The 22,611-nt window shown below is 44.8% G+C and overlaps 2 protein-coding genes across 4 annotated transcripts in view; both read left to right on the plus strand.

The window, feature by feature from the left end:
- PARP1 (poly(ADP-ribose) polymerase 1) overlaps positions 1 to 12,167 on the plus strand; it is a 38,318-nt gene extending 26,151 nt beyond the window's left edge. Inside the window, exons 15-23 of the mRNA XM_030035401.2 lie at positions 5,038 to 5,121; positions 5,936 to 6,058; positions 6,414 to 6,542; positions 6,897 to 6,995; positions 7,562 to 7,714; positions 7,992 to 8,119; positions 8,510 to 8,571; positions 9,675 to 9,789; positions 11,328 to 12,167. Of these exons, the coding sequence (XP_029891261.1) occupies positions 5,038 to 5,121; positions 5,936 to 6,058; positions 6,414 to 6,542; positions 6,897 to 6,995; positions 7,562 to 7,714; positions 7,992 to 8,119; positions 8,510 to 8,571; positions 9,675 to 9,789; positions 11,328 to 11,409 (975 nt within the window). The 3' untranslated portion in view covers positions 11,410 to 12,167. The remainder of the gene's footprint in view (positions 1 to 5,037; positions 5,122 to 5,935; positions 6,059 to 6,413; positions 6,543 to 6,896; positions 6,996 to 7,561; positions 7,715 to 7,991; positions 8,120 to 8,509; positions 8,572 to 9,674; positions 9,790 to 11,327) is intronic.
- A 5,668-nt stretch (positions 12,168 to 17,835) lies between these two features.
- The window catches only part of LIN9 (lin-9 DREAM MuvB core complex component), a 40,819-nt gene continuing 36,043 nt past the window's right edge, over positions 17,836 to 22,611 (plus strand). For 2 of the 3 annotated variants that reach the window (XM_030035946.2, XM_030035947.2), the window contains exon 1: positions 17,836 to 17,914. In XM_030035946.2, the coding sequence (XP_029891806.1) occupies positions 17,836 to 17,914 (79 nt within the window). The remainder of the gene's footprint in view (positions 17,915 to 22,611) is intronic. The other variant, XM_030035948.2, reaches the window with a different exon arrangement.

Here is a 22,611-nt window from a genome sequence, read left to right on the forward strand (position 1 = left end):
CTGAGGCAAGCAGCTCTGGTGCCAGCAGGATCCGCAGCAGAGTGCTCCTGCACAGTGCACAGGGGGTTTCCCAAACTGGGGGAGCCAAGAGAGCCATTGGGAGCCCGCGGCTCACGCCACAGCGGCTGGCGGGACCTGGGCAGGGCCAGGAGCAATAGCGGGCAATCTCCCACACACCTACAGAAGAAGCCCCTGGGGAGGACCAGCGACCAGGGTGGGCATACGGAGTGTGGGATGGCAGTTTGGGCAGAAGGGCATGCAGGAGGGTTACTGAAGCCCTGCCAGCTCAACCAGGAAGCAATGGTATCCACCTGGCAGAAAGCTGTGGCCTTTCTAAGCTCTGCACCCACCATGACCGAGGCAGCTGCCCAGACAGAGCTCCGGTGGGAACAGGCTGCCACCTCGGTGCCAGGCTGCAGGCTGTGCCCTGCTCTTACGCTGGTGTCGGCCAGCAGCAGAGACACGTGTGCCTGGGGAGAGGAGCTCCTCCGCTTAGTGACAGAGCTCTGGGAGGAGGTGAGTGGGTTGAGGAGTATCAGGGAGTGCGAGAGAGAGAGAGACTACTGGAATTGCACCCTACCTTCCCTGAGACAGGCTCGACAGGCAGACAGGACGCATGGTACGGAGGATTCCCTGTCCTCTCTCTGCCCAGCTGAACGCAGTGACTTAAGGGATAGGGGGCAATGGTGATAAGTTCCTGCCAGGCGTAGCTGGCACGTCTCCTCTGTGACTACCCCACCTTCCCAGGTGCCCTTGAGTGATAGGTACAAGGCTCTGCAAGTGGAACTGAACAGTAATGAGGACGATGGTTCGTCTAGCTTGGAGGTGTCACCGAGGTTACGTTGGCCTACGCCCTGGGTCAAAACTGCTTCTGTAAAGAAAAAAAGACAGGTCATTGTCATAGGAGACTCCCTTCTGAAGGGAACAGAAGGCCCAATATGCAGACCAGACCCACTTCTCAGGGAAGTCTGCTGCCTCCCTGAGGCCTGGGTTAAAGATGTGAAGAGAAAGCTTCCTACCCTGGTATGGCCCTGAGATTATTATCCATTATTGATTTTTCAGGTAGGCAGTGATGAAGTTGCAACAAGAAGTCCGAGGGCAGTCAAGAGAGACTTCAGGGCCTTGGGACAACTGGTTAAGGGGTCAGGAGCACAAGTAGTGTTCTCCTCTGTCCTTCCAGTTGCAGGGAATGATGAGGGAAGAAACAGAGCCAGCAGATCAATACCTGGCTCCAAGCCTGGTGTCACTGGCAGAATTTGGGTGTTTGTGATCATGGGTTGGTCTACATGACACCAGGCCGGCTGGCAACAGATGGGGTACACCTATCTCAAAGGGGGAAAAGGATCTTTGCACAGGAGTTAGCAGGGCTCATTGAAAGAGCTTTAAACTAGGTTTGAAGGGGGAAAGGGATAAAACCAGGCTCACTAGAGATAAGCCAGGGGGTGGCACACCAATATCTTAGGGATGGCATGCTAGCAAGGTCCTTTGGTCTGCTGTCTCAGTGGAGGTAGGGCATGGAGATCCATGCGGCAGCAAAGATGCAAGGGTTATTGATGTGTTAGAAACCACGGAATTGCCTGAGAATGTTCACATAGGATTTAGGGCTTCTCCCCCCAAAAAGGTGGAGGGATCAATAGCCCATCTGAAAGTGCATCTACACTAGCGTATCCAGAATGGGCAACAAACAGGAGGAGCTGGAAGCCATTGTGCAGCAGGAAAACGATGATATAGTCACCACCATGGAAACGTGGTGGGATGACTCACTCAACTGGAGTACTGCAATGGATGTCTATAAACTCTTCAGAAGGAATAGCCAAGGAGGGAGAAGCAATGCGGTAGCTCTGTATGTTGGGAGTCTTTTGTCTAGAGCTTAATGATGGTGACAATAGGGTTGAGTGTTTATGGGTGAGAATCAGGGGGAAGACCAACAAGGCCAATGTCATGGTGGGAGTCTGTTCTAGACCACCCAACCAGGATGAAGAGGCGGACAAAATATTCTATAAGCAGCTGGGAGAAGTCTCACAATCACTAACCCTTCCTTGTTCTCTTGGGGGTCTTCGACTTACCAGATGTCTGCTGGAAATACAATACAGTGGAGAGGAAACTCTAGGAAGTTCCTGGAGTGCGTGGAAGTTACCTTCCTCACACAGCTGGTGAGGGAGCCAACGAGGGAAGGCACCCGGCTGGATTTGTTTGTGAACAGAGAAGGACTTGTGGGTGATAACGATGGTTGGAGGCTGTCTTGAGCATAGTGATCACAAAATGATAGAGTTTTTGATTCTTGGAGAAGTGAAGGGGGTCAGCAGAACTGCTACCTTGGACTTCTGGCAGGCAGACTTTGGCCTGTTTAGGAGCCTGGTTGACAGAGTCCCTTGGGAGGCAGTCCTGAAGGGCAGAGGAGTGCAGGAATACTGGACATACCTCAAGAAGGAAATCTTAAAGGTGCAGGAGCAGGCCATCCCCATGAAAGACGAGCCAGCAGGGAATACCACTTGCCTGGCTGAATAGAGAGCTTTGGCTGGAACTTGGGGAGACGGGGGGGAAAGGAGAGTTTATGACCTTTGGAAGAAGGGGCAGGCAACTCAGGAGGACTCCAAGGATGTCGTGAAGTTACACAGGGAGAAAATTAGAAGGGCCAAAGCCCAACTAGAACTTAATCTGGCTATTGCCGTAAAAGACAACAAAAAATGTTTCTATAAATACATTAGCAACAAAAGGAGGGCTAAGGAGAATCTCCATCCTTTATTGGATGCAGGGGGAAACATAGTGACAAAGGATGAGGAAAACGCTGAGGTACTTAATGCCTTCTTTGCCTAGTCTTTAATAGTAAGACCAGTTGTTCTCTGGGTATCCAGCCCCCTGAGCTGGAAGACAGGGAGCAGAATGAATCCCCCATAATCCAAGGGGAAATGGTTAGCGACCTGCTATGCCACTTAGACACACACAAGTCTATGGGGCTGGATGGGATCCACCCAAGGGTACTGAGGGAGCTGGTGGAAGTGCTCACCAAGCCACTTTCAGTCATTTATCAGCAGTCGTGGCTAACCAGGGAGGTCCCAGTTGACTGGAGGTTAGCAAATGTGATGCCCATCTACAAGAAGGGCTGGAAGGAGGATCCATAGAACTACAGGTCTCTCAGTCTGACCTCAGTGCCGGGGAGGGTTATGGAGCAGATCATCTTGAGTGCCATCACGCGGCACGTACAGGACAACCAGGAGATCAGGCCCAGTCAGCATGGGTTTATGAAAGGCAGGTCCTGCTTGACTAACCTGATCTCCTTCTGTGACAAGGTGACCCACTTTGTGGATGAGGGAAAGGCTGTGAATGTTGTCTGCCTGGAATTTATTAAAGCCTTTGACACCATTTCCCACAGCATTCTCCTGGAGAAAATGGCTGCTCATGGCTTGGATGGGCGCACTCTGAGTAAAAAAAATGGCTGGATGGCTGGGGCCAGAGAGTTCTGGTGAATAGAGTTAAATCCAGTTGGCAGCCGGTCACAAGTGGTGTTCCCCAAAGCTCAGTATTGGGGCCAGTTCTGTTTAATATCTTTATCAATGATCTGGACAAGGGGATCGAGTGCAGCCTCAGTAAGTTTGCAGACAACACCAAGTTGGGTGGGAGTATTGATCTGCTTGAGGGAAGGAATGCTCTACAGAGGGATCTAGACAGGCTGGATTGATGGGCCAAAGCCATTTGTATAAAGTTCAACAAGGCTAACTGCTGGGTCCTGCACTTGGGTCACAACAGCCCCATGCAATGCTACAGGCTTGGGGAAGAGTGGCTGGAAAGCTGCCAAGCAGATAAAGACCTGGGGGCGTTGGTCAACAGCCGGCTGAATGTGATCCAGCAGTGTGCCCAGGTGGCCAAGAAGGCCAACAGCATCCTGGCCTGTATTAGAAATAGTGTGGCCAGCAGGAGCAGGGAGGTGATCGTCCCCTGGTACTTGGCCCTGGTGAGGCCGCACCTCGAGTGCTGTGTTCAGTTTTGGGCCCCTCACTACAAGACAGACATTGAGGTGCTGAACCGTGTCCAGAGAAGGGCAATGAAGCTGGTGAAGGGTCTAGAGCACAAGTCTTATGAGGAGCAGCTGAGGGACCTGGGGTTGTTTAGCCTGGAGAAAAGGAGGCTGAGGGGAGACCTCATCGCTCTCTACAACTACCTGAAAAGAGGTTGTAGTGAGGTGGGGGTCGGTCTCTTCTCCCAAGTAGCAAGTGATAGGACAAGAGGAAATGGCCTCAAGTTGCGCTCGGGGAGGTTTAGATTGGATATTAGGAAAGAGTTCTTCACCGAAAAGGTTGTCAAGCATTGGAACAGGCTGCCCAGGGAAGTGGTGGAATCACCATCCCTGGAGGTGTTTAAAAGACGTGTAGATGTGGCACTTAGGGACATAGTTTAGTGGTGGACTTGGCAGTGTTAGTTTACAGTTGGACTCAATGATCTTAAAGGTCTTTTCTGACCTAAATGATTCTATGATTCTAAATGCAGGCAACCAAGAAATCCATTTTAACTTAGTTGCGTTTTTTTAATTTGGTTTTCATTAATGAATATGAAGCATCTTAAAAACCTCTTTGCATTTGACCCTTGATAATTGTAGGGTAATGTTGGAAGAAGGTGTGCTAGGTTGTACCTAGAGACAGAGATGATCTTATGAAAAAGAACTATTTAATTCAGTTTGCTTCTTTGCCAGCCTGAAATGTATGGTTACTGAAGTGATTGAGGAATGCATCTGACACCAGGTCAATATTAAACTTCTAGCCAGATGCTTAATACCTTATTTTTCTGTTGCCCTAGCATGCATGCTTAGTTTCCTATTGCAGTATTCTTTTGTTTATAGGATGTCTTCTCAGTAGCGTGCACTGTCCTTCTGACATCATTCCTCAATCCACAGAAAATTAATACCAAGTCTGAAATGTTTCCATTCTTCATGGGGTCAGTCCTACCAGGATGGAGAGATTTGTTCCCTAAAAACTAGAGAGGGAATGCTGCAATAGTTTCAATGTAGTGAAATCCTCTTTTAATTGTTTAAATCTTCATCAGATTGACCTGCAGAAGATGCCATTGGGAAAACTGAGCAAGCGACAGATCCAGAGTGCATACTCCATCCTTAACGAGGTTCAGCAGGTGAGCATGAAAGAGTTTTAAAGCAAGAGGGGAATTCAGAAGTTGTTCTGGGCTTGGAGTGGGGTGAATGCTGAGCTGTGTGTATAAAGATCTGTGTGCTCTCTCGCTGGAGAAGAGGATGTGGCTTCCACGGGTAACTAGTTCTCTTCCCTGTTATACCAGTTTGGGCAGTACTTGTATCTTTCACACTTTTGTAGCACAAACTTCAGGCTGAGCCAGGCATAAATGGCAGTTGAGCAAATGAAGCCAGAGTTTTGATCTAGTAGCGAGCTGGTGTTTCCACCCCAGAGAATTCTGTTTGAGGATGAGAATAAAGGTTACATTGACACAGGAAAGGGTCTGGCTTGATGACATTACTGTATTTACACATCATGATCTGGACCATTGCAAGAATCACTACATAGTATTGCCTTAAACAGCTTGCAAAAGTGTACCAGTATACCCTACCTTTTGTTATGGGCTCCCTGCCAAAGCACAGATAAGGTTTTACTTCAGTTGTTAAGAGTGGACCAGTACCTTGCCAAGGACATGCACCCCTTCCATATCCAGAAGCCTTTATTTTGCCTTCCAGAAACATAATCACCATTAGATTTTTCTTGTACCAGAAAGTCTGTGCATTTCTGTGCACGTACTGTGACTTAACTACATGCAAAACAATTAAATAAATTGCCCTTTTTAGTTCTGTGGGAGTTTCAGCTTTAACACTCTGTGTATTGCTGCTTCTGTGTATTAGTCCTCAAGTATCTTGTGTGTGTCCATTGCTATGGAGACTTAATCTTACTCAGCAATTTTCTTCGGTGCTTGTTTTATCTAGGCGGTTTCTGACAGTGGTTCAGAATCCCAGATCTTGGACCTCTCCAACCGCTTCTACACTCTGATTCCTCATGACTTTGGGATGAAGAAACCACCTCTCCTAAATAACTTGGAATACATTCAGGTATTGAATGGAAACAGTATGTTGTCTGCAGGCAACAGGTCTTCTTATCAGACATCTAACACAGAGAATTTGTGAGGTTTTAAGACTTGCTTTAACCTCATGCTTTCATGAGGTTAAGCTTATTTTTCTTCAGAATATCTTTTTGTTTATGTGTATATATGTGTGTATACATATACAAATAATTATATATATATACAGTATTAGATTTTTTTTTTTTTTTTAAAAAGGCAGTGTTGTGTTGTTAGACAGCAGTGTGTGGCCAGTGATTCACATACACTTTTATAATTTGGGGTATTCCAGAGTTATTCTGAACATGTCAAAGGCACAAGTAAAATAACCTTTTCAAATTCTTCAGGCTAAAGTGCAGATGTTGGACAACTTGCTTGATATTGAGGTTGCTTACAGCCTTCTAAGAGGTGGAAATGAAGATGGAGATAAAGACCCAATTGACATCAACTATGAAAAACTTCGAACTGATATTAAGGTAAAGGAAATAAAAGGAAATGAGTGACTGTGAATACAAGCTGGTGTCCTGTTAGTTTAGAGTACAACAAATGAAATGGACTCAGCCCTTGGCAACCTCCTCCAGCTGACCCTGCTTTGAGCAGGGGAGTTGGAAATCATCTCAATTTCCAGAGGTGACTTCCCATCTCAGACACTCTGTGACTGAGTGCTGTCTGTATACCTGTACATCTTCTCTAGCTGGGAATAAATTTCCACCTAAATGATAAAGGAGGCTTAAACTGGGGAGTTGCAAGCATATGGTGGATGTCATCACGTTATAAGAAGCCTGCTAGTTTGTACGCTAAAGAAACTTCTCTCGTTTGCCTCTTTGCAGGTTGTTGACAAAGATTCAGAAGAAGCCAAGATTATTAAACAATATGTGAAAAATACTCATGCTGCTACTCACAATGCATATGATCTCAAAGTCGTGGATGTAAGCTGGGCAATACTGGGGTTTAAGTTTGTGAAGATGGACTCTTCTAAGTCGACTGACTTGTTTGCGGTTTCCTTTTATTTTTGAGTAGCTTATCTAGTTTCTTTTGTTGAAGGGATGGTTTGATAGACCAATAGCTATTTAATAGAACAGTAAAAGTCTAGACAGAGATAAGTCTAAGCTTACTGAGCTGTGTGTGGGGGTGTGTTTTTTATTTTAATTTCATTGGCCTCAAAAAGGAGGTGGAGGAGTAATCATCTTCTAAAACTGAGCCTTAGTCCACTGAATGATTTTTTCAGAAAACTATGATCTCATGAAAATGCAGAAGGGAAGATAGAGAAGTAATCAATAACAAGTACTGTGTGATCAATGCTACCTCTTTTTTGCTAGCATGACACAGCAAACTGCAAATACTAAAAACCATCCAGATCAATTTTCCTAGCAGATTAGTGTATATTCCAGACTAGATAGATGATTTTTTTTTTTTTTCCATCTGATTAGTTGCATGAAGGTAATGGTTTATTTGCTTGGTTGTTCTTTTCCTCCTACCTCTTTTTGAATTGAAGATCTTCAGGATTGAGCGTGAAGGAGAGACTCAGCGTTACAAGCCATTTAAGCAGCTTCATAATCGCCAGCTGCTGTGGCATGGTTCCCGCACCACCAACTTCGCTGGTATCCTCTCACAGGGTCTCCGGATAGCTCCCCCTGAAGCTCCTGTGGTACGTTAAACAGCTTCTCTGGCTGCCTCCATCCCTGTGCCCAAAGTTGGCCACAGTTGGAGACAACCTAAATAGGAGAATTTCTCTGTGGGGCAGGCTCAATGTTTTCTCTCAGCATGCAGGCAACATTGTGTGTCCAGCGTTGGTTGCTGACTGGTGTCCGCAAGAGCTTGAGTTGCAGCTTTGCTGTCCTGGGAGCCCAGCCAGGTGGATTCAATGCTGCCTTTGTGTTATTGTCCCAATTGTTTTTTTTTTTTTCTTCTTTTGCTGCTTGCAGACTGGCTACATGTTTGGGAAGGGCATCTATTTTGCAGACATGGTATCCAAGAGTGCCAACTACTGTCACACATCTCAAGCTGATCCCATAGGCTTAATACTACTGGGAGAAGTTGCCCTTGGAAATATGTAAGTAACTTATGAAGACTATTTGCCGAACATGCTTAATATATCATGGCAGAAGGTGATACTAAAATTGCAAGCCTTTTCTTCAGTGTGAAGAAAGAGCACGTGGTATTCCTGTAGAAACAAGATTTCTTTTTTCTTAAAATGAGAGCTATTGGGGCGGGGGGGGTGGAAATCACTGTTGCAGGTCTAGAATCTTGTACTAAATGCCAATATCGTTAAAATTAGTAACTGAGACAAAGAAGGAAGGCTGCTGAGTTCTAGAAGTCTAGAATCTAAATTAACTTTATATTAACTCACCATAAACTGAAGCCTGAAAAAAATGTGATTTTTTTCACCAAGGTAGTTTAAGATGAATGTAAAATGCTATTGTGTGTTTTTTGTGCTGTCCAGGTATGAGCTAAAGAATGCTTCTCACATAACAAAATTGCCCAAGGGAAAACACAGTGTGAAAGGTAAGCATTAGCAGTTGTCATTGGTAATCTGTTATTGATGGCAAACTATTGTGGCTCTCCGCTTAGTGAAGAGAACTATAGTAATTTCATAGCTGTACTTCCTTTAAGGGTTTGCGTAATGTTGCCTTATAGTTGCATCTGTATATGTGTATGTGGTGTTTTGAGGTGGGAGTTAGTATGCTTGGAATGTTAAGACTGAAGTTAATGTCTTGCCTGAAGTTCAGGAGGAAACTTTCATTTGACATCACACAAGAGAAAATGTAAGGTGCGTTCTCCAGCTTCTTACTCGCTTTCATCATAACAATACTATGTATTTTAGAAGAAAGATGAGAGGTTTGGTAGATCAGAAGAATAATTGTTTAGCCTTCAAAGTGCCTTAGAAGCTTGGAGAGAAGGGAAAAGCTAAGAATAAAAGTTCAGATAGAACAGCTGTTCTCATTACACTTCTATCTGCAAAAAGTATCAGTATATTGCACTGGAAAAGAAGATGAGAGAAAAGACTTAGCTCTCTAATTCAGCCAAAAGAAATGGTAATCATGACTATCTTCTGTACCGAGATGGGAGAGTGGAGAACAGTAACATTCAGTAATGAGTGGCTTTTCTTAAACTATTTATTTTGAGAGGCTTAAAAAATCAGTTGCCTAAATTAGAATAAAATGTGATTTAGCATCTTTTTCAATACATACTACTCACACTATTATGAATGTCAGATCAGATTTGTATTGAAGAGTTTAAAGAGAATAAGAATTGGTTTGTTATACTTCTCTGAAAATGCCACAATGTGCATGTTTTCATTAATGGACCTCAGATATGAGAGCTATAAATCTGGTCTGGTTTAGGTTTGATCATACAGATTAGACAATTAGTAGCCAAAAGACTAAAATTCTCTACTTTTAATATAGCTGAGTATGACTACCATAAGTATGGTGATGCTGAATTGAATAAACAGACTGTATTCTTTGTGTTCTTTTTAAGATACTTTTGCACTTGGTCAGCATTTGAAAATTTATGTGAAGTAATATTTGGCTGGTTGAGTCATTTCTTCATGTGCACAGTCTGTGTTTGCCTTCTAGATTTCTAACTAATGTTTTTCCCCTTTCTAGGCTTGGGCAAAACTGCACCTGATCCCACAGCCACTACCACCCTTGGTGGTGTAGAGGTTCCCTTAGGGAATGGGATCTCAACAGGAATTAATGATACCTGTCTTCTGTATAATGAGTATCCTTTGCTGTTATGTTGGCTGCACACTGTGTTTGAGTGTTGCTGAGTTTAGCAGGACCTCGCTAACATCGGTCAGGAGTTTGGCACACTCTGTTTTGTTTCTTTTAGATCTGCTTTGGAGTACTCACAGACAATTTAGAGTCTTCTCCAAGGGATATGATTTTACAGTTCTCACACTTAAATTATTATTCTGCAAAAAAAGGAAACAATACATGTAGCAAATAGCTGTTGCCCCAACAGGACTCAATACGTGAAAGCATTGGAGTGGCCAGGCAACACAGCCCAGTAGTCCCTTGCCCAGAGACGTGCCAGGACAAGGGGGGAGGAATGCAGCCTGTGGTTTCACATCACTCCAGTCTGGTTTCTTCCTCGTGGTGCTGTGGCTGGCCAGCTTGGCCAGGAGGAGGTGGGGGAGCCAGCTCTGTGGCTTGATGGAGTCTATCATCACACAGCTTCTCTTGTGTTCCCCAGACCCTTTGCAAGTGTTGAGGTAAAGCTCAGAAGCCCATCAGAGATGTAGCCATTAAGCCTCTTTCTAGGCAGAAGTGCCCCCAAATGAATGTGTGCTCAACACTCACACAAGGTCATAAGAATAAGTGATGTCTGAGGTCCCAGATAATTCTCTTCACTGCTAGTGAAGCAAGTGACCCATTAATACAACCTCTGGGTTGGGCAGAAACTGTCTTCTCTTTCTCTCTTGGTACGCTGTTTTCCTCTTACAAGCAGTCTTGGCAACAGAACTCATGGCAGCACTGTTTTTATCTTGAGTTTTCTTAAATACAGCATCTGTCTTGGTCAGATGATACAATATAATACAGTTAATAATAGCTAATTGAGGTAACGTGATGTGCATTCATTTTGTTTTACACTGTGTTTAATGGGGATGCTTTTCATCTAAAATTGGGATTAGAGGTAAGTTTGAGGCCTAAAGCATTGAGAAACAAATAGGCGAGCTGGGACCGTCTTCTGAAAAAACAAAATGGTGCAGTGTGGTCATAGAATGTGCAAGCACTGCCAACCATTGTAGAGCTCTTCTCTCTGATTCCAGTTTGGGGTTTTTGGTGGGAAATTAAGAGGACATTAATGACTTTGTGCTGGAAGGTAGCAACAGAGCTATGATTATAATTGTAGATGTCAAGTCTGTAACTGCAGATATCATCTAGGCTATGTCACTCCACTGTTGAGATAGCAAGAGAGACGTTGTGTGTTATGGCTCTGGCTGACAAAAAATAATCTTCAAGAGCTACAGCCCCGTATCTAAGTCAGTTCACCTGCCTGTCGTTCAGGATTCCTGCTGCACCATCGTTAATTCTCCATATGACTGTTAGTTGTTTGTTTCTAACTATTGTATAAAACATTTTCAGATTCAAAGAAAAGTCAAATTTAAAGATTTGTGGTTTGAGCTGCTAGAACTGCTTAATTACACAAGAATCTGTATCGTAACTTAAGTTCAAAGGTAAAGTTTTACCATGTTCTGAGGTTTTTCTGTGTTATTAATATCAACAACTATAATTATTCCTTAACATTCTTCCCAGATATATTGTGTATGATGTTGCTCAGGTAAATCTGAAGTACCTGCTGAAATTGAAATTCAACTATAAGACATCACTCTGGTGAACAGTATTTAGAAGCCCTGTTAGAGTTATACTGTAGTTACACTATAGCGTTGACTTCTGACATGCTTATGCATTGACTTCTCTTACCAAGATATCAAGAGCTAAACTGCAGAAGAGGTTACTAAATCCTATTTAGTACAACACTTAGTGAAAGTTTTATATAAATGTGTGGCAACACATGGACCTGAATTCTGATGAGAACGAGTACCTGGTTTTGTTTTGTACCACTTCTAATTTTGGGGCTTTTAAGTGTTTCTTTTAGTTGACCAAACTGACCAAAAAAAAAACCCACCCACAAACAAAAACCAAGCTTGTGTCTTTAGCCAAACAGAGCTGGGCAATACCAGGAGAAGGAACTTTAGGATGTTTGTGATATTTGCTCTGTTAAGGTTCCCTCTTGTTTAAGATACCCTTTCTCAGTTTTCATTTGAATAAATGATAAATGTGCATTTATTTTGAGGTAAAAAATAAAAGCTAATTTCATACTAACAGCTTTATGTTTCAAAACTTCCAAACTGTTTGGGTTTTGAGTCATGATTTAAATGTATTTGGTAGAATGTTCTTAAACATGATATCTCTCTCTGAAGATCAAATGCCAAATATTGAAATCTGTAGTCACGTTTCAGGAAGTCAAGGTGAAATGAAATTCGGACTTTCCACTGAGACTTCGTCTGTCAACGGTTGGTGTGGTAAACATGGAAATGAATTTGTGGCTGTTTGAATTTAGTATTAGCCCCAATAAATCTCCTTTAATATCTACCTTCAACGTGATGTAAGTTGGTTGTTGTAGACTCAAGTCCTAACAAAGCTGTAAGTTGAGTTTGGGCTCAAGCTGCACTCATGACCTGGAGTGAGGTCAATTGCTACTCTGTGGGTAGTCTTGAAATCCCTGTCTTGAAACATCAATATAAACTAATAATTTCATTGTTTAGTGGTGTTTGTTACTTCTCACTTTCAGTAAGTCATTGAGCAATATAGGACTACTTGACTATAGAGCAACATCAGTTCTTTCTTTTCAAAAATTACTTATTTCCCTGAGCTATTAGGGCAAGTTGGCTAATCCCCAGGCACAGCTCTGCATTGGCAGTGCATCCAGTAATCTCCTTCACTATGACAGTTCCCTTCCCAAGAAGAGACAGTTCAAGCTCATTCTGACAGTTGTAGCTTCAGTCTCTGGTAACCTGCATGGTAACAGCAGATCTGTTTCCTAAAACATTGTCATGTCCGAATACCTTTTGAAAAAGGAGTTTGAAGCCAAAGTGGTAGTTTACGGTGCAGCTGTTTCCAGGACCCCTGAAGGAGAGGAGGGTGAGGAGTTGTAGCCAGAAAACAGAGCTGTTGTCGGGGAGAGAAGGAAATGTGGAAGGACCGGGTAAGTCACATGGCTTGACAGTTCAACGCGAGAGAATCGACTGAGGTTGGTGCTAATGGATTTTGAGAGGAAGTGAAGAGAGTAGCCCTTGTCTTCTGGTTCTTCAGTAGCTTAACCAGTGGCTAATCATTGTTTTGCTTCCAACAGAAACTTTTGGTCAGTCACTTAAGTATAATCTTGTCAGTCTCTGGAAGAGAACATGAGAACTCATTCAGTTTAGTTGTGAGGTAGATGTTTGGGGTTTTTTGCGGGGGGGGGGGGGGGGAAGCCCAAGCAGCTTACAGTTCAGTTTGGGACGAGGAATTAAGGTAGATGCTTTTGATGTTCCCTCTGTCACCTGTACCAAAGGTGGCTCAAAGTTCCCTTTTTCTCCAACCCAAGCAGCGCAGGGAGTGCTTTATTATGTGTATGTAGTGCTCAGCTGCAATTGCAGCACAAGCAAGTTTATCCCAAGCTGTCTCTAACCTCGCAAATACAGCAGTAAAAGATACAATGGGACAGGACTTTCTGAGAAGGCAGCAGGTGCCCTTTGGGGACCGTAGGAGAGCCCTGCTGTGACTGACCTGCAGTGAAATCTAATGTAAATTCAGGCACTGCTTCTGCTGCCAGCTTGTCCAACTGCAAAGTGGACCTGCTTCTGCTGAAAGCAGGTGCTGGTACCACTGCGACCCAGCATACAGACAGCCTCTCCCTGGGGCCAGGCTGAGAAGAGCAGCACAGTGACAACCACTGAAGGCATTACTTTTGGAGTATGTGCACGAAGCAGAGCTGGATGAATAGGTAGTCCCGTTTCTGTCAGAACTACTTGAAAGGAATGAGTTGTCAAGACATTAGGTCCCATGACATCTTCTGCTTTTTTCAGAGGAGGGATGTTGAGGAATGATGAGGAATGACTGCTGATCTAAATGTTAAACTACAAAAAGCAGCAATTTATAAATATTTAACCATTTTATCTTTATTTAGCATGGCTGGAGGCTCTGTTGTACAATGGCTCACAAATGTTAAGATAGTCCATGCAGTTTATATGATCTGGGTAAACTGAAGGAAGCCAGCCTAGGCCTACTGATTGGCAGTTAGTGTAAACTGTTTGTGTCTTGCCCAAGGTCATGCAGGAAAGAAGTGACTGAGAAAAAAATACAGCACAGGTCACCCAGCCTGGTACTTTAGCCATAAAACAATCTTTAAATCAGTCGGTACAGCCTTTAATGAAATCCGTGCCCCCCCCCCCCTTCTGTTTATAGTCGGGGGGGGGGGGGCAGGAAGGCCAAATAATTTATATGTGAAAAAGATCTCTGGGCACATCAAACTTTCTCAATACCGTAAAGGGTTGTACTCATGTTCTTAAATGAGTTGTGCAGTGTTTGTAACTTCTGAGGTGTTTGCTTCAGCTTGCTTTCTGGAAGACTGTTCCAGACCTCCCCCTGTGAGTTCTGGGGACATAATTTTCTGCTGAAGTGTTTTTGTGGCCAACTTACATCCCACTTAGTATTTTGCTTAAATTGCTTTTATATATGTGGTGAGGCCCCTAACTTAGTCCATTATACTGTCACTCCTGTTATGCCCTTAAAAAAATAGTTTCCACTGTCATGGAGTACATGCATCTGACCAAGAGCTTGTGTGTACTTTTATTTTCAAATAAATGCCAGGCTACTTCTCCAGAAATTATCATTTTGGAGATGCAGTGGCACCTATGAGAAGAAGTGCAGATGTAGGTCCCAGTCAAGATGACTTGCTGGTTTTCATTCATTCCAGTGTGAAAGTAGCATATGAGCTAGTGGGCTTTGCGGGTCACTTTCACAGAAAGTGAGATACTCAAGTACAGTCTGAAGGTGAGAAGAAGGAATGGCTTCCCAACAACTGAAAGGGGAAACTACTGCTTCTCCCGCCCCCTTGTAACAAATTCTAATTTCATAATGTGATTAATGCAGCAGGACTCAGACTTCACAAGAACAGTGACCGAAGAGCACACTCTTCTGCCAGCTGTCTGTGCTTTTCTTCCTACTACCAGTGCCTGCCTAGGGGAGGTGAGAAAATGACACCCTAGCCGTCTCCTGTCCCCAGGATGTAGCACTACCTGCACTGTGCTGACACTACTCTGACTGCATTGATTAGTAGGTGGTGTAACCCATGTCTTAATATCATCTGCAGTAATTAAGGAGAAATGGGAGCACGGGAGTGCTTTCTGCAGCGTTTTGGCGCACACCTTTAAGAGCAGTTGCCTAACATGACCCTCTGGGAAAGCGAATGGCATGAGTGAAGCCAGTTTAAAGATCTCCCTCCATCTGTGCAAGGCAGGTGAGTCAGCAGTACCTAATGGCAGGTTGTTAGCAATGATGTTCTCGGTCACCATGCCTGTCTATCAGAATAATTGTGTCATTTCCACATCGCCCAAGTGTAAACCGCAAATTTGCCAGAATAGTAAAAGGTTGCACTGAAAGCATTGTGTGTTTGTCTGCATACAGTCAAGTGGCACTGGCTATGTCAAACACCACTTTGTCAAACAGGGTTGCGTTTGTGTGACTTGGAAACAGAATGCACAGGAGAAATGAAGAACCAGAATATAGGGATACTGCAGCATTCATAAAAGGCCAAGATGTAAAAAGTCTTTTATAGTAGGAATCCTCATAATACAGTGTTGATCATTACCCTTTCAGCACAGTGAATGGTAATAGCTTCTACTAAATATTTTTCAAATGCAGCAGTTGGAATGAAATGAAGGAATACCCAGCATCATGCTGTTGGGAGCTGAATTCTGCCTTCTGACCTGGTAATTTTTAAGATGATCGGCAGGAGGTGTTGGGGGCGGGGGGAAATTTAGCTCTTTCATCTGTTTCCTAGTTTTATCACAATGTACAAAGAAGCCCTGAAAGGCCTTGGGGATTTTTTTGTTTCTTTTTTCCTCTTTCCTTTCCCTTCTAGAAATTCAGGCTCTGAGGACTGTTGCAAAATGCGATTGTGTTGTAGAAGTTTTTTCTTCCCTCCCCTGAAAATCCTTTCCTTGGGTGAAAGGTCTAGCATCAGGGTGGTGCTGGGCAACCGCTGCTTTCAGCACAGCGAGACCTGATGACCAGGTTTACAAAGCACAGGAGTAGAAATCTCGCTGGTGGTCAGCATCTTCTGTCAACTGTGGAAGTCTCAGTGTCGCCTCTCAGTTGCGCATTAACACACAACCCTTGGAACAAGGGGAGCCTAGCTGAAATACAGAAAGAGTAATGGTATTGTTAACACGCTCTTCTTTACCTGAGCCTGGAAGGTCTGGTCCATGTCAGGCCTTTTGGGTGGTGGAGGTGTTTTATTAAAGGGGAAAATTGTACAGGGTTTAATGTGTACTTTTTGCCTTTGAAAGAGCACAGATTCCTATTTTGTTGCATTTTGTTATTAGTTTATTTAGCGCATTATGCCTATGGTGCTTTGCATCTCTCTACTGTAGTTGCTTTGTTTTGTGCTGTGCAGTATGGAGAGTTCTTGCTGAACTGTCTTCGGCCCTTTGGGGGCTAAGGGGAAGGAAGGCTGTTTTAACAGCACTTCAGAATGACCTGGAAAAGGGGGTGGTAATGCTAGCCTTTGTCTTCTCTTTTTACTTTTTTTTTTTTTTTTTTAAAAGCTCTGCTGCAATGTACATAGAAAGCCCTGGGGGAATTTCTAAATTATTTTACTCAGTTTGTTTCTTCTCTTAGAAACTCACTTTTTTCCTCTTATGCACAAGGGCAGCATTGATTTTTTTTTTATTATTTTTTTAAAAATTGTTTAATAGCATGACCTATATCCTGCCCCTCTCAACCCACTACAGTGCCTAGTCATCTGAGTTCATTAGCAAATTAAGAACACAAATTAAAAACTCTATTCCATGTCCCAAGGTATACATTTTCTGTGTTTTGCAGAATCTTTGGTTTCACCTAGATGCTTTTAAAGAGATGCAAACAGGCATAGCATCCATTTTGCATTACACCATCATGCTGTTGGCAATAAATGCTTAAGATGCGACACTGACTTAGCCTTGACTGAGATATAACGTTAATTTATTTTGAGCTTCAATTTGCATTTTCATATATATATATATAAAAAAGGCATTTTGGTTGGTATAAGTAGCAGTAGGTACTGTTGTCAAAGCCCAATGCATGTAAAGAGTCAGGTCCATAAGCACTTAAGGTGCTTGTGGTTTATGGTAATAGCTTTAAAATTCGCTGTGGTGCAGAGACCTAAGGGAACTAGGTAAGGAAACTATCTCTGCTGCTTGCAGAAAGCTTTCAGCTGTGATGGTTGGGGACTGCATTAGAGGGCAGACCAAGACAAGGAGTTTGTTAGGCAACAACTATCCACTGTCAGTGGTTTGTTGGCTCTCTCCCTCGAGCTGGGTGAGAACAAGTGAGACCTTGACCTTCAGGCCTTGGCCTCAGCGAGCATTTTAGTTGACTCTTCAGGAAGCATGCCACAGACCGTGGCTAAGGGGCCAGGGCTGATTGTGCCGAGGCTTTTATGCTTATCACTTACTCCTCCTGAAGTCTCACCTTGGCCATCGTTTAGGTTAGGCACGGGACAGCTAACAGTTAAAAGCAGAGACAAGGAAAATAAGTACAGTTCAGCAAAAAATTATTATTTAATGAAGGAAGACAGATGTAATACAAGGATTGTTTGAAGACACTAAGCTAGCACGGCGACTTTGGGGTGACCCTTTGGACCGAGTGACAGCCCACCCCCTCCCCGAATCGCCCCTCGCCCGTTCCCCCTCATCCTGCCACGATCCAGGCGGCCCGCGGCGGGGACTGTACGGTTTCAGTCACAGACGGACGCTGTCCGTCCCCCCGCTCACTCCCACCGAAGCGGACCGGGGCAAAGCCCCCTTCCTCTCCACAATCGCCGCGGGGGAGGGCGGGGTGAAGGGCCGGCCACCCGCCGCCCCTTCCCCTCAGCCCTCGGCTCCGCAGGGCGGCGAACGCCCGCTCCCCGCCCCCGCCCGCCTCCCACGCGCGCACGCGCCCGCCGCGCGCCCGGCCCGCCAGCGCCGTCCCCGCGCGGCAGCGCCGCCTCGCGCAAGGCCCCGTCTCCTCCCCCAGAATGCACCGCGCCAGGCAGCCTTTGAAAAAGCGGCGCGGCTCGTTCAAGATGGCGGAGCTCGATCAGCTGCCTGACGAGAGTGAGTAGCGACCCGTGCCCCCGCCGCCGCCGCCCTCACGGCACCGCCGCCCCCTCGCCCCCGCCTCCCTCCCCCGGCGGGACACCCGCGCCGCGCCCCGCCGCCGGCCCGCCTCCCTCCCTCTTGTCGTGGGCGCTGTGCGGGGCCGGAGCCCGAGCCTCCTCCCTGGCAACCGGGCCGGCCCGGCCCCCCCCCCCCTTCCCCCCCCCCCCCCGCCGCCGTCGCCCCGCCGTCCCTCCCGGGCGAGGCCCCGGCCCAGCCGGTGGCGCGGGGAGGGCAGCGGGCGAGGAGCTCCCTGCCGACGTTGCGACCCCCGTTGCCCTCGGGGGTGCTGGGGCTGGGCCCCCCCCCCCCCGCGCCGCCCCGCCCGGGTGAGGCGGCGGGGCTGGCCGGGCGTCACCTGCCGGGCGGGCCGGGTGCGGGGACCGGGAGCCGGGCGGGGAGGGGAGAGTGTGAGTGTGCGGGGCACACCTGACAGCCTGCCCTGCCTGCGGGGGTGAGGGCAGTGCCGGGGAAGGAGCGTCCTGCCCGGGGAAGGGGTGGGCAGCCCGGTGCTCCTGTCCCTTCTGTCGTCCGAGGGGGGCAGGAGGGGTTGGGTATACATAGCATCTGCTGTGTACAGCGTGAGCACCTCTGAAGGACTGGGGGGGTTAGGGCATGCACATTGCATCTAGGGGGCACTGATAAATGCAGAGGGAAGAGCTCAAAGACCCTGTATTGTGTGTTAGTAGGTGAAAGCTAGTTGTATAGGTAGGCAGTATGGAAATATATGCTTGCATACATATGGACCCACACATCTACATAGGGTTTCCGTGGATGCCGTTTTCAGCGCATGCGAGGATTAGGTAAAAACTGAGGTATAGGTGAAAAAGATACACGTGTCGCCGTATATATGGATTCGTGCACGAGGTACTTGAGTGTTATAGAAGAGGAAATTATTCAACATAAAATGTGTCTACGTGCTGTCTTGCTAGGTCTTCTTACAAACTGTAAGTACATGCCAAGCTAAAACTAGGGCATTTAGTAGTTCAGTGAACATGCACACAACAGGGTAGACTTATATTTTTGGTGACACTGTTTTGTGCATCACCGTGCAAGTTTATGAACATACCAATTATTTCTATATCAGAAGATTCTCAGAGAGGCGACTCAGAGTTGAAATCTTGCTTCTGACTGCTCTGTGTGGGTCTTTGTTACAACTCCAACAACTGTCAGGAGAAAAATTCGTTAATATGCCTACACGGCCAGTGTCATTGTGTTAACTGAACAGACTTATGAAGGATCAGCGTAAATTAAGGATAGAACTGACACTCGCAATTTGGTACAGCTCAGTCATGTACGCTGTACCACATTAGAGTCTGATTAATATAAGTCGTAGACCAACAGAGACAACTGTAATTAATAATTAGCAACGTTTTATTGCTTATTGAATCAACTTTCCCACTTCACTAGAATGGACAGTGTGTAAGTTACTGTTCCTCCCTTTGCCTTACCCATCTTGCAGGGAAGGCGACACGTGTTTCAAGAAGTTAACGTAAAGTACGAAAAAGAAATTTTTCGTCTCTGCCACCTTTATGTTGCCTACAGTGGCATCAGGAAGATTTAACAGGTCTGTTACTTCACCTGTAACGGATACTAGGATAGAGTGTGTGTGATTCAGTTTCACTTAGGATTGTCCTATACTGCAGACCCTTGCCAGCAGTGTCTTTGTTATGGTATCTGCTTGGCAGGCGAAGCAGACGCACAGTGTGTGTATTTGTGAAGGTAATAGGCTTCTGCTGTGCTGACCTTGCCCCTAAGGTTTGTATTTACCCAAGTTTGGTGCAAGTACGGGATGTTTTGGTTTTTCGTCAAATAGGGAGCTTTGTGTTTTCTCTATTGTTGGTGAACTGCTAGAAACGCGAAAGTTTCAAAGACTGTTTGCTTTGTGCTTCCATTCCTATTCTTTCCAATTTTGGTGAACTGGATGTTTTCAAAATACACCGTAACTATTGCCACACATAGTTCTTTCATTTCCAGTCCTATACTTAAAATGAAGATGTAAACTTAGTCCTGACTGATTTAACACTGACTTCATGGAGCTTTCAGTCTGCAACTTAATTTATAAGGGATAATAACAGTAAGCATTGCAAAATTGTTTTTGGAATCTTCCATAGTGATGTAAAAATAAGTTCCTAAAAAAGTTAGAATAGTTCATGACTAACAGACTTTCAGATTTATGTATCATCCCTGTGAATTTTCTCCAGCGTAGTTTATAGCAAGGTAGTGGACCATAACTGAGTTTTCACATAAAAAGAATTATAAGTAAACACAGCATACTCGGTGACAAGAAAACTGAAATTTTGCAGTGTGGTAAGAGCTATGCAATTTCACTTTCAGATTGGAAATATGAGTAACTGGAATTTGTCCCACAGTATTCTGATAGCACCTACTTGCCCTCTGGCAAGTTCTGTAATGCAGCTGGGCGGTGAATATTCCTTAACCCAGGAGGGAGATGAATGTAATGCACATAGTTGTCTCTCATAATATGTGCTTAATTTTATCTGCTGAAGTTACTATTTCTCTAAAGTTACATTCTTCTCTAAAGCTGACATTCTGTCCTTTTGAAATGGATAAGGGAGTTCACACTGACAACCTAAAAAATGAAGAAGATGGCAGTGCCTAAGTTTACATGCATTTCTTGTAGTTGAGGCCTTTTCTTACTAGTGCTGCCAGGGCAGAGGGGTATAGTAACCTGGGATGGAGCAAAGCGCTGTGAAGAAAGAACAATTATGTGCCAAATCCTCTAGCTGAAAAATTCCAGAATATTAGAGATCCCGATTGCAGAAGTACTTTCAATGCAAATAATTGGATTTGTATTTTGGAGACAAAATTTGTTTCTGTAGACTCTTGAGTTGGTGACAAGTGACTAATTTTAGTCAATGCATGTTTTTTCCCCCCTCTAATCTCCTGGTAATTTTGCAGTGGAGGTAAATGGTGGGCAGTTTTACTACTGCAAACCAGATGGCTATTTCTCTCTGTCTCAGAAGAGGAAAACAGTTGATTGCATTGGAGTGTACATAATGCTGCCCTGTCTCTTGCTACTAGTAATAGCAATCTTATTTGTGAATTACTCGGTTATAAAGTACACACAGTAAAGCTGAGGTGAGACACTGATAAAACAGACAACACATGCAAATGTGACTAGAAGACTGTCCTAATCGCGGTAGAGGCAGAGCTGGGCACACAACAGCACAGGCAAAGCTGCGTCTTGGTGCGTTCTTTCGCACAAGTGAGTCTGAACAAGGAGGACACCTGGAATCAGCTCTGTAAAAGTGAGAGTGAGATGCCATTTTTGATAGAAGTGAAAGCATGCTTAGCTAACTAAATGATCATCAGTATGGGGTCGCCGCCAGGAGTAAACCACCGAGCTACTGCAGAGTGCAGTGTTTCTGTGTTGTATGTAGGCAAACACCAACAAGTGGCAGGTGAATCAGAGAAGGCCAGACTGTAGTAGCGATGGGTGTCAAAGTGTTAGCCTTTTGCAGTACAAATACTGAAAACGGTTGTGTATTGCCGAATACCATACATTGGTAGACATCTCTGGTACTGTTTCTAGGGGCTTGTGTTTTAGGACAGGCAGAAGAAGGGAAGGAGGACAAGAATCTTTCTGCATAGCCTTTTATCCCATGGATGGAGGCTACAGCATGAGGGCGGCTCTTCATGCAGAAATCGTTGTCTTTACCCTCAGCACAACCTTATGCTGTGGTTCACAGGCATCCTGCCCCTGCATAGCCAGTTGCTGTGCTCTGACGCTTTACTGGATAGCTGGAGGAGGGATGTGGCACACCTCTTGCTGCTTTTGTTTTCCAGTCCCGAAGGGCCTAGCACCACTGTGCTCTGGACATTTGAGGCAAAAAATCAGCAGAACTGTATGAGATTACAGCATTTGGGAGAAGGCTCAAGATTAGTTTCATGGCTGCTAAATAGTACCCACAGCTAATGATTTGGGGATCGTTTGTGCTGCATACCTTTAAAATTGTATGTTACCATGGTATCGGCGTATTGTCCATCATGAGAATGCAGTGTTTCAAGAAGAGGGCTTTGGTATTGTCATTATCATCTGCACAAATCCTGTAAAAGGGTTCACATGGCTGAAGAACTGACTTCCATCCAGTAGTTATGTTAGGATTTGAAAATATACAAATGTCAGTTTATTAGTGGGCTCATAACATGAGGGAAATACTGATTCATGCTTGAAACGAAAAGTTATTGTTCATTTATTTATTTATTTATTTATCTGTCTCTTCAACAAGGCCAAAGTTTATGGGGAGCTTAAAAGCTACCCAAAGCCAGATTTTCCTCTGATGCGTGCTTTTTACTTTCTAAGCTTTCCTGAACAAGCTATCCTTTTAGTGGCTAATCATTTGAGATGCTTCCTGTGCTGAAACAACTTGTGCCATGCTTGTGTAGACGAATGATCTCTCAGAGGGTTAATGACTCAATCTATAATAAAAGCTTGTGTTTTTCCCTTCTCCATGAGTTTCCTCTGTCACACCATTTTTAGTGTCAGTGATGTAGTTTAATTACATAGGTTTTTGAGGTAGTCATGCAACCAGTGTTAAAATAACTGCTCACCTGTGCAGAATTTAGACAAAATATGTGTAATGATCTGGAGAGGAAAGGTTTTACATTATGTAATTGTTTATCTGGATCCT

This window comes from Aquila chrysaetos, chromosome 13 (assembly GCF_900496995.4).
Source record: "Aquila chrysaetos chrysaetos chromosome 13, bAquChr1.4, whole genome shotgun sequence".
Taxonomy (NCBI): Eukaryota; Metazoa; Chordata; class Aves; order Accipitriformes; family Accipitridae; genus Aquila; species Aquila chrysaetos.